At 38.8% G+C, this 15,255-nt stretch overlaps 1 protein-coding gene across 1 annotated transcript in view; it reads right to left on the bottom strand.

The window, feature by feature from the left end:
• Window positions 1-15,255, bottom strand: part of yes1 (YES proto-oncogene 1, Src family tyrosine kinase) — a 33,537-nt gene that overhangs the window by 16,352 nt on the left and 1,930 nt on the right. Inside the window, exons 2-3 of the mRNA XM_082513862.1 lie at window positions 3,586-3,876; window positions 2,529-2,628 (exon numbers count right to left, since the gene is read on the bottom strand). Of these exons, the coding sequence (XP_082369988.1) occupies window positions 2,529-2,628; window positions 3,586-3,868 (383 nt within the window). The 5' untranslated portion in view covers window positions 3,869-3,876. The remainder of the gene's footprint in view (window positions 1-2,528; window positions 2,629-3,585; window positions 3,877-15,255) is intronic.

Raw genomic sequence — 15,255 nt, forward strand, 5'->3', positions numbered from 1 at the left:
AGTAGTTTTCATGGAAGACTGCAACTTGTCTGCAAACACTCAAACTACTCGGCAAGTGATAGTGAAACTGAAACGTGAGGCATAAAGCAGGAACAGAGGCCGTTTGACTTCAAAGTTTCAGAAGGGAGGCACAGCTTTTACTTTGATGGTGAGCGTTTATCTTTTCCAGTTTGCATTGTTCTTTTTGAAATTGCACTATCACCACAAGTTTCCTTAGCAACCAGAGGTTGCCGTGGGAGGCGATGGACTGGTTTCCAGGTCTGTGTGACCTGTGAGTCCTAACAGAAGTGGTCCTGACTGAACTACTTTTTGAGGGAAGTCACTGGCAGAAAATGGGAAAGTAATTTGTTAAGGAAAAGTTAAATTACGCCTCAATAACATTATAAGGCTTTGGAGCATGACATTGTGGGAGGGGGCGTGGCCAGGATTTTTGGTTGAGGCGCCATATTTGCAGGCCAAACAAAAAGCTAACAATTGAGCGGAGCGAAAGCACACGGATAACATCAGCTATGGGTCGTACTTGCTGTGTGGTCGGTTGTAATGTTAGATTGCATGACCGGCAAGGGAATAAGCTTGAAAATGGTCTACCTTTTCATTCTTTCCCCTCCTGGAAGCAACATGTGGGATCTCAAGTATCGGATGTTACCAAACGAAGGCGTCAAGCCTGGATAGCAGCAGTGAGACAACCTGATATCCAGTTCTCTATTATCCCCAGATATCTGTTGGTGTGCTCCATCATTTCATTCCAGTAAGTTCATATAAGTTCATATTGCTCTTTATAGCCTATTAGTTTTATTTTCAATGTGCTCTGAGGTCATAGCGTAATAGAGCAAACATCCTAATGAGTGATTTTGAGGATCTATGTTTTGCTAATTATTTGGCGTTATTGCAGGCAAACCAGCCTATGAAATGGATGAAACAAATCCTGACTTTAAGTGACAATAATTGCACACACACAATATGATATGGAGATTGTGCAGTTCATTAATAAATGTCTAATCTACGGAGGGAGGGGGGAAATCAATCGCGTTTTACTCGCAGTACTCAAGTTGACTTACCTTTGTTTGAATGACAACGTACTCACAACGCGGAGGCTTAAAAACAGCCAAATCTTGAACCCTGAAATCTTGTAAATTGGATGTGTGCCTCCAGAGATTTATAATTCCGAAACTGGTTCGCCATGTATGCACCGACTCCACATACAACAGGGGTGGGCAATTCCAGGCCCCGAGGGCCAGTGTCCTGCAGGTTTTAGATCTCACCTTGGGTCAACACACCTGAATCACATGATTAGTTCGTTTCCAGGCCTCTGGAGAACTGCATGAGCTAATTTAGCCATTTAAATCAGCTGTGTTGGTTCAAGGACACATCCAAAGCCTGCAGGGACACCGGCCCTCGAGGCCTGGAGTTGCCCACCCCTGACATACAAGGTACGAGAAGGTATCAGGGTAGGGCAATGGCGGTAGGTCATCAGGGTTTCTACTCCACAGCCATATTTCATACGTGTCCACATTACCAACGCACTCTATTTTTTCCAAGTATCGTCTCTTCGCATCCGGACGCAATCAGTCTCTATCCCATCCCTTTTCTTTTGAGCTGCTTTTAAGCATGGTTCTAGCAATCGTCCACCACAGTGTGCTTGTTTTGATTCGTGACCTGCAAATATGGCGCCGCAGTCCCACAATACATTGGGCCGTTATATCAACTCCAAAGCCCTATATAATGTTATATATGCTTTTTCTATTATTTAAAAAAAACAAAAAAAAAAACAAGTAAAACTGATTGGAAAAGAATCAAAATTTTCTAGAACGCTAAAATAAGCAAGTAGCCACAATTACTAGTGTGTTTAACAGCAGATGTGGAGCTTAAATTAAAAGTGAAGGAAGAGAGAATCTGTCTGAAAACCTTTAGCCAATCTGTACTCGTCCCACCTCTTCTCTAGAAGCAGATGGCATTTTCATCACCGCAAAAGCAATGTGGACACACACAGTGGTAGGATGGGACGTGGAACGTGACAAACAAGAAAAGCAGAGCACTTGGCACGCCGCCTATTTTCACACCTGAGCACATGTGGGGTACAAGGTAAAGCTGCTGCGGCAGGTATTGAGTGACATATTTCTCCTTCCAAATCATGATATCCTTACAAAGCACTATGAGAACTAACATGACTGATACTGAATTGTCAAATTCAAGACTTGAGTAATCCACAAAATAAAATCAAAAGAAGTAAATGAGCATTGGTTTACAAAGCTAATTGGTTTGTCAATACTCTAATGAGCTTGACCTTCAGTGATCATCAAAGCGCCAATAATAAGCATCCTTTTTTTGGTATAATGTCATAAATTTAACTGCATGTTTTTCTTTGGCAAGAGAAAAATCAATGGACAGTAAACAGATGGCCCATTAAAGGAACCCATTAACCCAGACAGATCTCGGCCTTAATATCAGACCTGAATACACTGAAGGATTAAACACACACACACAAATCCGCCTAGCATTTTGTCAGTGTAAAAAGCAAATATACTCACGTGTTGTTGATAATCTGAAAGCGATCCCCTTTTTTGAAAGACAGATCGTCTGCCGTCCTCGCTTCGTAGTCGTACAACGCTACAAAAAACGTTACACCACCTGAAAGTGAGAGAAATTTAAACGCCTGATTCCTCTAAACACACACTCATTTTGATCACTCTTTGTTACAGCCTTAAATTACAGATTAATACAAAGGTAAGATGGAAATATGGCAGAACACGGTGAAATATTGTTTCAGATATTTATTTTCCTTGCTATACCACCAGAGGTGGTCTGCATATACACCTGGCTCTCTCAGCTCTGATTTATTTTTAAGAATTCATCAGGGAAGCAGAATATTCCTCCTAGCGTTCTCAAACTGAGTGGCATCACCTCAAATTAAAGGGAGGTCATTTAATTTTTTATTCACAATAAAAAGAACTGACAAATGATGGAGTGCAGAGAGACAACGGGACTCAGATATGTTTATCTTGGAGAGAAAATTAAAAGGGCTGTATTAGATGCATAGGAGCCCCTCAGGCCACAGCATCGTGAAAGAGCCATGAAGGGAATGAGGGATGTGTGCGTGCTTTAGGAGGCAACATTATGCTTTGTTGCATACATTTCCTGCATAATTTAAATATAAATCCACTCAGAGTCATTCTATGACCGACACACCCTTAATTCTAAAGTCATTCTAAGTCTAACTAGTGTAGGAAATAAAAACGTTCAATATGCAATTTGCATTTACTAAAGCCACTCAATCCAGTCCATGTTATTGTTTTTCTTGGCTCAGGAGAGGCCATGCCTCTGCATTGCTTCCCATAATACAGACCTATTTTGGGTTTCTGTTCAGCAATGATGTTTTGGCTGACTCGTTTCAAATGTCTCATTTGCATAACATCTGCTGCTTATAACGTCCTCTGCATAACAAATGATCAACTGAGTTTATTCTAAAGTTGTACAACAGTTTGTGCATCACACAATAGAAAGGAAAGCTGTTCAAGTCATTCATTTATAGCTTCTCTAATACATAAATCTATGAATACAGAATATGTTGATTCACCACAAACTAACCTGAGATGACACTGGGAAAGGGACTGTTCACAGCCACTGAAGTAAAGGAGGTGGAGGCACCGCCAAAGGGTGTCATGACTGAAGACGTCCCGCCAAAGGGTGTGAGGCCAGCAGCATGACTGTTGTAGCTGTTGTTGTGAGCATTCATAGCAGGTGAATGACCCATCATTGTAGGCTCGGGCCCATAGTGGCCCAGGAGCGAGCTGGCCGGAGTGGCATTTGAGTTGTCTGGTCGGTACTTCAGAGCCGGGCCCTTGTCCTCTTTACTCCTGACACAACCCATCGTCAAGCCTGCGAGGAAGAGGAAGATTTGACGATCAAATACCAGGATACCAGTAGCCCAAGAAAGATGCTTTGGGTTAAAGATGCTTTTGTCACCCTTGTGGTGTAAATGCAATGCTGTTAACTATAAAATATGAAACACAAATGATATAATTTCCAAAAAATGTGTCCAAATTAGGCAAATTTTAAAAAACAAAAACAAAGTACAAATCTGTGAAAAATATCTGTAACATGAGCCACCATCCTGTCTCGCTGGATAAAAGAAATTTATGCTAAACACCATAAATGTTGACTTGATAATAAGCTTTGTCATGAGGGCTGAACTTGAATGACACAAATGAACAGAAACTACTATGTTGTTCATCATTAGCCTAAAGCATTTTGGAGGGTTTCAGCCTGACTCTAGCATACAGAAAACAAGGAGTGACCTCACGTGACTTTACAAGTCCCGACAAAACCTGTCAAGGCTGCACAGCAAGAAACGATTCCAGCCTACGGGCATCTCTCCCCTGTGTTCACACTACACTGACACAGATTTGAAAGGGAGAAAAAGCCCTTTGGCATTCAGAGCTGGTGCTCTTCCCTCCCAGGCTTACTGATACACATGACTCAGTGAGTTAGTAATGTGTGTGTGTGTGGTCCAGGGATTACTCAAATTGTGAGGACCTGTATCTGTTTATACAGTCACATTATGGGATATTTGAAAAAAGTAATATTTTGGCTCATATCTTCAGAATAAGTTCCCAATAAGCCCCAAAAAGGAACTTTTAAATGACTGTACTCAGTGCAAGCATACCAACCACACCTGCCCTGGAGCAGTAAACTGGATGCTCGCATTGTGCATGAAATGCATGCTGGGATAAAGATATATAAAAGCATGTACATGGCAGTTTAGCAGTCTAGTCTGCACAGCGTATGATCTGGGCTCAAATTAGGAGAGTGTGTGATCGCAAAGAAACGTATTCGGTGTCTGAGTATGAGAGCTCGTGTGCGTTGTCAAGGGTTGACAGCATCCTCTCTGTTTACTCATTTTTCTCACCTTTGACCTCTATGTCAAACTACTTGTGTGTATGCAGGTCGAGTGCATGTGCGCGCACACATGCGCGTGGCAGCAGAGTGAAACAAGCTGCCACTACACAGCAGATGGATGCTCAACTCCAAGATTGCTCCAGTTTCAGTGACTCATATCCTGGCATTTGTAAAATGTTACAACATAGTTTCAAGTGCCCGTAAGTGAAGGGTCACATTGGTATTTGTAACAGAATAGCTGAAGTGTGCACTCATCCCTTATGATACCGTTAATGCTGAAAGGATTTGCATACAACTGTTACGGGTTTAATCAATCAGCACTTGGTGGAGATAAAATTACTTGGGGAAAAACTACATTTTCAATCAGTCAAATCTTCAATTCACACATAAATAATATGTGATAACACACAAAAAAATCATAAATCCATCATATTCACAAAAACATAATCTAATCACTACCCTCTCCAAGTTAATCAATTAATTCCAAATTAATTCCAAACACTATCCATCTCATTTTATATAACTGTTTTGATTATGCAACCTATAATATATTTATATGGTATAAATAAATATGCCAATCTAATACACAGATTCAGCTTCATAAAAAGATGTTATATTTATTTATACATCATTATAAGTTGTTCTAACCACATGTATCCAAAAGTACTGTTTTTTTATAATATGTCATTATAAATGGATAATCGTTTGTAGAATCTACTGTATAATCGCATATACTCTCTGATAATACTAACAATAATTATGTTAGGGATCAGTGGTAAACGGCAGAGCTGTGGCCAAAGTGAGTTGGCATGAATGAAGATATCAGATCATGGTTGTTTTTCCCGTCACACTTTGCGCTCATTACACTCGGTCAGAGAGACTGAGGGAGAAGGGAGGAGGACGCTGGTTCAGTGCACGTCCTAAAAGAATGAGTCACAGTCCCTTCATCAATTTAAAAACATCACGTCACATTCTCAGATACTAAAAGCCAATGTAACTGGTACTGGGTGGGAAACTGAAAAAAAGCTGGATCGAAGCATCTTTAGCTTTAGTCGCTGATTTTACTTTTAACTTGTCATTCAAATGTCAAAGAAAAAAAGATAATGTGTGTTCAAATGCTGGATTATGGTTGAGTGTTTGCCTTGTTTTCTGTTTTGGTTGGCTTAAATCACATGGGTAAACTTTTTCATTGGTGTGTGACCTACGGCTGCACGGGCTGTAAATGTTTTAATAGTGTGTTTATCAGATCTGTAACATTAACATAATGGGTTCATTGTTTATACCGTATCTGAAGCCAAAAAAATTCACAAAAGTTTTCAGTGTCTCAGATATTAGGATTTCCAGTTGTTCTCTACCGCAACGCTATCTTTGTATTCCAGACCACATGACGCGGTTTGAAGACACTTGAAATCTGATAACTATGTGCAAATTGTGAAGTTGAGTGAAAGAACAGCAAAGTGTTCTTCAGTCATTAAAATGGAACAAAAGTGGTACTTCTGACTAAAGAAACTTTCGCAAGCTTGCAGCATTTCAGTTAATTAGCTACAGTTGACTACATTTGCGAGGAACATGACTGGTTGACTAAACTTTAAGTGATCTTTTTTTCTCCTCCAGCTTGTTAAGACATTAGCTGTGCGAGTTATCATTAAAAGTGTGAATCTTGTAATTTGGAAATTGCAGACTTTCAAAAGCCTGAATAAACTTCAGTATTTCTGTAAGCGAAAATAATAATAATAACCCTAAACATACCACAATTTAAGCCTAATTAAGGGTTATATAAGTACATCAAATCTCTTTTAATGTTCCAATTTGAATTAGTATCTTTGTTCTGAAGCTAGTTAAGGATTATAGCACTTAATATGTGAGCGGCTGAGTCAGGTGAAGTTATTCTTCTGTGCTAAGAGGTTAGGCTGTAGCTTTGGTGGCTCTGAGCTTTGGCTCCAAGGTTAAGTGGCCTTGAAGCTAAAGAAACACTGTTCAGCAGTCACCTCCCATTAAGTAACAAAACACCCGACAAAGAAACTGCAGCACAAATCCCCTGCTCGGCCCGTTTGTTGTTCTCTATGAATAAATGAGCCCTAACACAACGACTGCACATTTCTCTTTGTGTGTAGCTCAGTGCAGCTCTGCACCACAGAGTAAATAAAAGATTGAAAACATGCCGACTGTTGGGAATAGCGCCAAAGGAGCCCAACACAGCCTGATCGCAATCGCAATGTGCAAGCAGCAAGGCAGCGATTATATCAGCAACAAAATCAAAAGCTACACTGCACTGAGACCTAGAGCGTTACTGCTGTTAACCCTTTGAGCCTTTCTACTTAAAATCCAGCTAAAGGTCGACAGCGACAATAAACAACAAAGCAAGCAAAAGACATTAGACGCCCAATTTGTTTCATCAAACTGGGACCAACTGACTTTCTCGGAACAAATAAACAGGACTCACGGAAAGCTAATGCTGAGCAAGAAGAATCAGACCTGAAACAATCAATATTTATATTTATACTGTACTGTACAGTTAAATTCTATTTATGTGTCTGGAGCAACAATGTTAGAAGAAATCAAATGCAAATATGACAATTATAATGACATATATTACTAGAAATTACGAGGATGAGTCAGCTGCTTCTCAGAATCCAGACATCCACTGCAGAAGGAGGTCTAGCTAACAGAAGTTTTAGCACAGACGAGATAACCAGCTGGTGACAGCAGCATGTGAGCTGTGTGGGCACGGCAGCACTACGACTGGCAGTTAGTTAAAGTCGGTTATTATCAAATGCAAAAAATAAAAAATAAAAACTAGATTAGAAAACTGTTTTGGAAAACCAAATATGCTGGGATAGAAAATAATATTCTCCAGATTCATTTTTTAAAATTTGTCTACTAAATTACTAGTATAACAAAATACTTACGCAGATATTTCAATGCAGAAACTCTATACTGCTAGCAAGCTGACCAAAAAAAACAGGTCCAAGTGGATTTTATGGGAACAATGATTTTTATTTTGATGCCACCAAAATGTACATTTGCCGTTTAGGCCTCCCCTTTAATGCTCTTAATGTTCCTAATGTGTGATGGATCTGAGCTGTGTCCAGGTCAGTTCAGCACTCAGCCTGCTCCGCAATGGAGTTGTGTTTTTGTAATGAATGACATCATCTTCCTAGGCCTTTCCTGAAAAAGAAACCACACAATTGGCAGAATAAGCTGCTCGGAAAACCTATATTGTTGAAGTCCTTCAAGTGCAAGCCTCACAGTTTGGCAAATATCTCGAACCAGCTCTGGGCACTTCATTGGTTACCAAGACATATTCACCCAAAATAGACTATAAAAAACAAAACAAAACAAAAAAACCCAAACACTTGATACTTTTACTGACTTTCTACCAACAAAAACATAACTCACATTTAAAGTCACATACCTCTCTTTTATGATGTCCATGATTTTGTTTAGCAATAATGGAGCCTCCACAGATGTATAAAGATGCCATGTGCACTAATGCACCTCCATAACTTATCAATACTGACTTTTGAACATTGATGACGCGCTTGCATATACTCCCCACTTCTGTGTTTTTTCTCTGGAAGCTCTGGGTTCCTTCTCATTCATAAAACAACACACAACATCAAACTGTTGCACAACTCTTAATCACAAGATCAAGTAAAGAAGTAAAAGTCAGATTTTTACCAGTCAGATTTGCTAAATACTAGGAATCTTATTTTCGTTGGCATTTTGTCACATTTTCATGAGAAACGGGAAGTGTTACTTCTGATTGGATCCATTCCAAACTCGTCCCGCCTTTCTACAACACTTAATTAGTTCTGTTTGGATCTCATCTCTCCAGAACATGTTGGCCTTGACAAGTCTTGATACATTACATTATATTTTTTGTCCTTGTGCATTAGTTTTTATTTAGTTATCCTCTTGTTTGAGTTAGGAAAAAAAATGGTTGTTGACAGAAACTATGACTAACATATCATTATCTAATTTGTTATACTTTTTTCCCCATTGCACAACCTTTTTGGTCTATTGTTTCACTTCCCCACCTTTTTTCAAAACGTGCTGCTTCATCTGTCCGATACACAAAGTGCAGAACCTTAGAGCTGACCTGGAACAAATTTGTGAAAACATTTCTGAAAAAACATCCAAAATTCTGTTTGTTTTGGAAGCAGCACTTTAGCCTGCCGCTAATAGCATAAAAACTGATGAAGAAGAATGCAAGTGGCATGTCTACTTTAAGATGAAGGGTCAATAACTGGAAAGATGAAGACCAAATCAATTTAAATCAGTATGCTGTTTATACCATTATGATTTCATATTATTTGCTCTCTAAGACAGTAATGGATGGATAACAAGCCTGAGCAAGCCCGAATGTCAAACTGGCTCAACAGCCACAAGTTTCACTTTAGATCTCAAGAATTGGCTTGAAGCAGAATCTAGACATAACACAGCAGCAACTTATCAAATACAAATCTTCAACGATGCCTTAAAAACATGTGGAATGTGATTCCTTTAGAACTGGAACTGGCTTTTCTACTGTCCGTGTCAAAATATGCCCCAACATCATTGGAGTTGTCCATCATATTCTGGTTCAGTTCTTTCTTGGGGGGGTGTCACATAACAAATGAACCACCCAGTTTTTCTTTAAAACTTAAAACTGGGAAATGTGCGCTGAGAAAAGGCAGAAACTTCACCTCTCCCTCTGGCTTTCTCTTTTGTCTGCCCCCACCTTTTGTTATGGACAAAGAGAAAGGATTTTGTGGTGCTCCCCCACAGATCACATCAGAATCCCCCGAACTATACGATCCCATGCATATTCCTACAACACCAACAGCACAAAAGCTTATAAGGGCCCGGAACTGTTCTTACAGTGGCACCCAACAGCCAACTATCAATCAAATGCTCCAATTAAATATTCAAAACAACCAGATGGCCTCATAGACAAACATTTACAAGTACAGCTGGCATGAATAGAAAATGGTATCATTACAACAGCTTAGCCAAATCATTGTACTATACATCAATTGCAGTTTTGTAAAAGGAAAAAAAAAGCCCGATAATGCATGTCACAAAGATAAATATTACTACCAGTGTTTTCTCTAGTGTGACAAATCTGCCAACAGCAATGACAGCTTAAATCGCCTTCACAGCAAATCAAATTACAGGCAGATTACTGTATCTTCTCTCAGATGGCTTCCTAAATGAGGCTGTTACACACACAATGAGTTTAGCTGAAAGAAATGTGCCATTTTTCTGGTGGTTCCAAGGGGCACGGTAAATGGTGCCTCAAGCCCATACAGTGATTTGGGTCATGATCTGATTTAAGATGGATAATGTATAGTGCATGCTACCATTGTGTTATTGCCCTGTGCAAACTATACATTCTAAAAAACTCAATTTTTCGTGAAGCTGAGCTATATTTTTTTTTTTTTTTTATTTAAGAAATGGGAGTATTTTGTCAGCTCACAAAGGACGTCTTAGTCCCATAGTTTCTCAAAAACATAACATAACAGCGATTTTGACAAAACTGGGCATGCTGATCTGGCATCGGCCTGATCCTGTCTCAAAAAGTTTTACTAGATAATCAGCAACACTGCAGTGCTTTACAGGCAGAACTATTTGTTCTACAGTTTAACAACAGGAGCAGCTAGCAAAAGAGCTATGCTCAAGTTTTGCTACAGCGTGAAACCTACGTTGTGACCTATGACATAACCACAAAACCCTCTGAACTCTATGCTGTAACCTGACGCGCTCCTATAGAGAACCGTGATTAGCCTGTTCAGCACCGTCGATTCTTCCTATTCAATTCTGGCTAGTTTTTTGCCAGTTTTTTTTTAATTATCAGTAAGAGAATAACAATCATCACCTCAGTATAAAGAACAATAATCGTAGTATCAATATAAGGGCTTACAAATGTTAGCAGATTCCTGCAGGCAGATTACTAAAACTATCGGAATAGAAGAGATCGTAAAAAAAAATAAGTACAACAGGAATAGACAAATACAAATAGACACAAGAATGAAAAAACATATTAATCTTGGCATTAAAAAAAAAAGTCTATCGACTGGCACCACTTGGAACATCCACAGTAATTAAACAAGCTGTGCACTACACATCAGCATAGGTGTGGGCAACATCATATCATGTAACGAGCCTATGATCTATGGCATTATGAGTTAGAATATTCAACTGGAACAATCCCCAAAAACTTCCAACTTGAAAATTCAAAGACACCCTACCAACACGGACATCACCATCCAAGATGGAAGCAGTGCTTACAAACAGCAGTAATACTGCTAAACCTGTAATCTGAACTATATTTTTATTGTGTACTGATTAGTCGTTAAAGAGAATGCAATCATAGTACAATTAGAATTAAGCATGTCCTATTGAGAAATGTTACAATTACATTAGATTATTTTTAAATTTTCAAATTCAAATGTTCGTGAGTCATTATTTTAATTTGCTGTGGGACGAGACAACAGGGTGACATTCACAGGTGAGCAGACTTGAGGAGGTGAGGTAGTGGAGCCTGGTGCAAGAGGTTTGCCCACAAGAAGTGGAGATAAGAGTTATTGAAACAATCGTTGGCACACTAGTCGACTACCAAAATAATCATTAGTTGCAGTCCTAGTTTGCATTAGCAAAAGCTGTTGTGATTACTTGCCAAACTTCCTGTAGATTTGTAACCTATAAATTCCTTTTAGGTAAGAACTGGAAATAATTCCAGTTGGACCAGGAAGGGCATCAAGCGTAAAGAAAAAAAAATTGCCAAATCAAACATACAGAGTTGCCTGCTGCGGTGATCCTTTGTGAATAAGCGAGCAGTTAAAAGTAGCTTCTTTTATAGACTGTATCCAGACAAGTTATTTTGACAAGTGTCACTTGTTGGCAGATGATAGCTGTGGTGGTCTCGCCTATCATTAAATGTTGTCTGAAATAAACTACCCACTAATGTTGCCAAACAGCGCCACAAAGGGTGGCCCCACATCCGCTGGTGCGTGCCAGGCTTTGTTGTTGTTCCAGCTGGTTGTGTTGTTTTTAAACCACCACCTCAGCGATAGCGCAGAACCTCTGATTTCCAGAGAAGATCAGACTTTCCGGAGAATTCTTTAAAGGAAAAAAAAAAACAAATTCTGATTTTCTTTGCTTGTCTTTTTTGACATTTTCTTCTCCTAGACCAGCACTTATGCTGTATAGAAGTCTGAGTGGCGACACCCATCACTCAGAAGAACACTACAGTGAGTATGGCACACCCTCAGCGGCTGTATACGTGGTGACTGAGCTGTGGTGTCATCACAGCTTGCGTCAAACATGATCAATAAAGTGACCTTAATAATGTTGATGCATTATAAATCATGTTCGAGGATTTTTTGTGAGTTCTTTTGTGGTCTCTTTGATTTCTTTAGTAAAGTACATATATTAAAAAAAACCCAAAAAAACTGAAGCACTGATTTTGATGCACTTAGGTCAACAACATTAATTGAATGGTATTTTTTTTTAATATTTACCATAACCCTTCACGTTCATTCAATTTTATTGATCTTCCTTCAGATCAAACGGACCATTTACAGGAATGAAAAATATGTTAATTTAGAAAACAAATGGTGCAATAATAAAGAACGACAATACTGATTAGTTGCATTGCACTTCAAACAACCACCACTGTGTGGAATAACAGAAGAAAGGGAAATATACTTATCCAGATACTCCCACGCATATTTATGAATAACTTTACTCCCAGCGACTGGTATGTGTTCAAACAAATGCTGGCAATAGACTGTATCCAGGGACATGCGACATGCAATGCTATGTGCCAGACTACCAGTGATGCTGATGCAGATTAAGGAGACACAGGCTGCTGCTTCCCAGAGGGGAAAATACAACAATGAAGCTGCACTACAGGCGGGAAGCTATTTGCTGCGGCTGGCATGCATCAACATTCAAATTAAGAAAAATTCCAGCATTACAAACTGTTAGCCTTATACTTGTTATAATGGCACGAGTCAGCGAGCTACCACACAAGAGATAACCAGTTATACAGTCAGTACAGCAATTTGATGCAAATATCAGGCAGAAACTGTAAGCAGAGTAACTAAGCAAAAACAGGGAAAAGAAAACGTCATGCTAAATCTCAGATCTGTCAAACGAAAAGAAAACAAACTCAATCCTAATGGACAAACTGGTTTTAATTATTTGAGGGCTTTTTTTTTTTTTTTTTAAAAGAAACAAAACAAATTCCAGCATGTCTGCTCTCAGAAAAATGGTTCAGTACAGCTCTGTATAAATGCGATATTCATGCATTATGTCCTGTGAGATGAAGCTCCTTACTCTGGCTACTGAGGTGACAGATCGCGAATGACGCAACTTTGGAGAAGACTTTGACCCTTACACAACTGCCTTTCGCAAACTTTGCAGTCACTTGGGACATTTCTGTGACGCAGACTGGGCTTGTAGGGTGTATACCAGAGACCGGAGCTCAACAGAGGATGTGTTTTTTCAGAGTGTAAGACTTTGTATATTAAGTCAGAATATGTAAGCCAGAATAGAGTGTAAGTCTATATAAAAAAAAAAAAACACTCAAGTACGGAAAGCTATCAGCAAAGGTTTTCATCGTTCAGTCTCTGTTTCTGACAGCTTTTAAGGCAAAGTATTCTGGTAGCTTACAGGCTTATCAACATTGTATAAACCAGGTTTCTTCTAACTGGTTCCAATCTGGTTGGACCACAACTGTTTGCATTGGTAGTGATTGAGATTGCTATAATGGGTAACTATAAAATGACTGCAGTGTAATCCCACTAGACAACTGTCCATGTCAGACTAAAAGTGCTGTGTTTGTCACTGAAAGGCTCAGATGGTAGCTGTAAATGCCTGAATAATACTTGATGTTATCTTGCAGTGATAACATATGTACTGCTTCCAGGTCAGCACACTCATTTCAGCTATAACATAACTTTTGTCTGTGAAATTGTAGGCAGATTATTTAATTTAATGGTCCGTCAAAGACAAGACATGTAATGTGTGGAGTAACCAAGGTAGCTGTTTGGGACCATTATTATTTTGTCTTTTTATTAATGATCTTATTAAAATAGGCTCAGATTGCTATATATGCTGATGACTCAAGAGTTATTTATAGCGTCAACCGATAAGTTAAAGGAAACACGTAATGAGGAGTTGAAGGCTGTAGAAGATTGTGTGACAGATAATAAACTGGTGTTAAATGTTACCACCTGAGTGTTAAGAATGTTCCTATCGAAGAAAACTAAACTATTTGATATAATGGTGGATTGTAAATTAACATAGTCTGATAATAATGTAAGTAAAACAGGTGGAGGTTTGTCAGTCATTAGAAGAGCTTTAAAATGAATGACACGAGGTTATAAAATGCATTAGTGTGATCTGTTCCAGTGCTTCAACAAAAGGAAGAAATAAGTTACAAATAGCTCAAAATGAATCTGCATGATGTGCACGGCAATGTTCTCACAAGTTAAATCAGTTTAAATATCTGTTAAAGCAGTATTAACAAATGGATAATGAAGACAGCTGATGGACACAGGATGTAAATATACTGTGTGAATATGAACGCAAACTTAAAGCCCTGATCTTGGAACCAAAGCAATAGATATAAGTTAGTTGTTTAAATTAAAATGTTCTTTTTATACAAAGAACCTGCTTGTTTTGTTTGCATGTTGCGATTGTTGGATTATGTGTGTAGGGACCCCAGGATAAATAGCTAAGCTAAAAATAGCTAACCTGAGGCTGATCTAATGGATCTAATGCTGCTAATGGAGATCGTGGTTAAACAAACTGGTCATAACTCAGGAAGGACACTTATTTATTCATTTTAAATAAAAGAAAGGCATTAATGTTTGCAAATGTCATCTGACAACAATAACATGGAAGTGACCAGAGAGTGAAACTTGGCACAGAGCAGTACTGACCACTATTTCACAACTTATAGAGACAAATATAGACTGAAGCCCTATTTGGAACATTGCATAAAGAAAAACCTTTGTATTGAAATACTCAAATACCTGGAGGGCCAGATTATTAGAGCAGGTACAATTACAGAGAGAAGCATGTTTATACTCTATATCCAAGAATAGATGAAAACGTGCACCAATTTCCTTATGGTTATGTGATCCAGGTAGTGGATTAACCCGATCAGCTGGAAATCCTTAAACATGAGTTGTTTTTGAACTTTTTGGACACTGAAAACAAAAATCGAAAAAACTGAGTCATAGTGGTGTAAATGAGACAAATGCAGAAAAAAACCTCACATCTGAAAAGTTTGAAAACCAGCAATCGTTCAGTATTTTTTTATAGATTCTTCAGATGAATTCATCAATCACTCCAGCCTTGCTT

The sequence above is a fragment of the Aulonocara stuartgranti genome (assembly GCF_965226115.1).
Source record: "Aulonocara stuartgranti genome assembly, chromosome: 18".
NCBI classification, from domain to species: Eukaryota; Metazoa; Chordata; class Actinopteri; order Cichliformes; family Cichlidae; genus Aulonocara; species Aulonocara stuartgranti.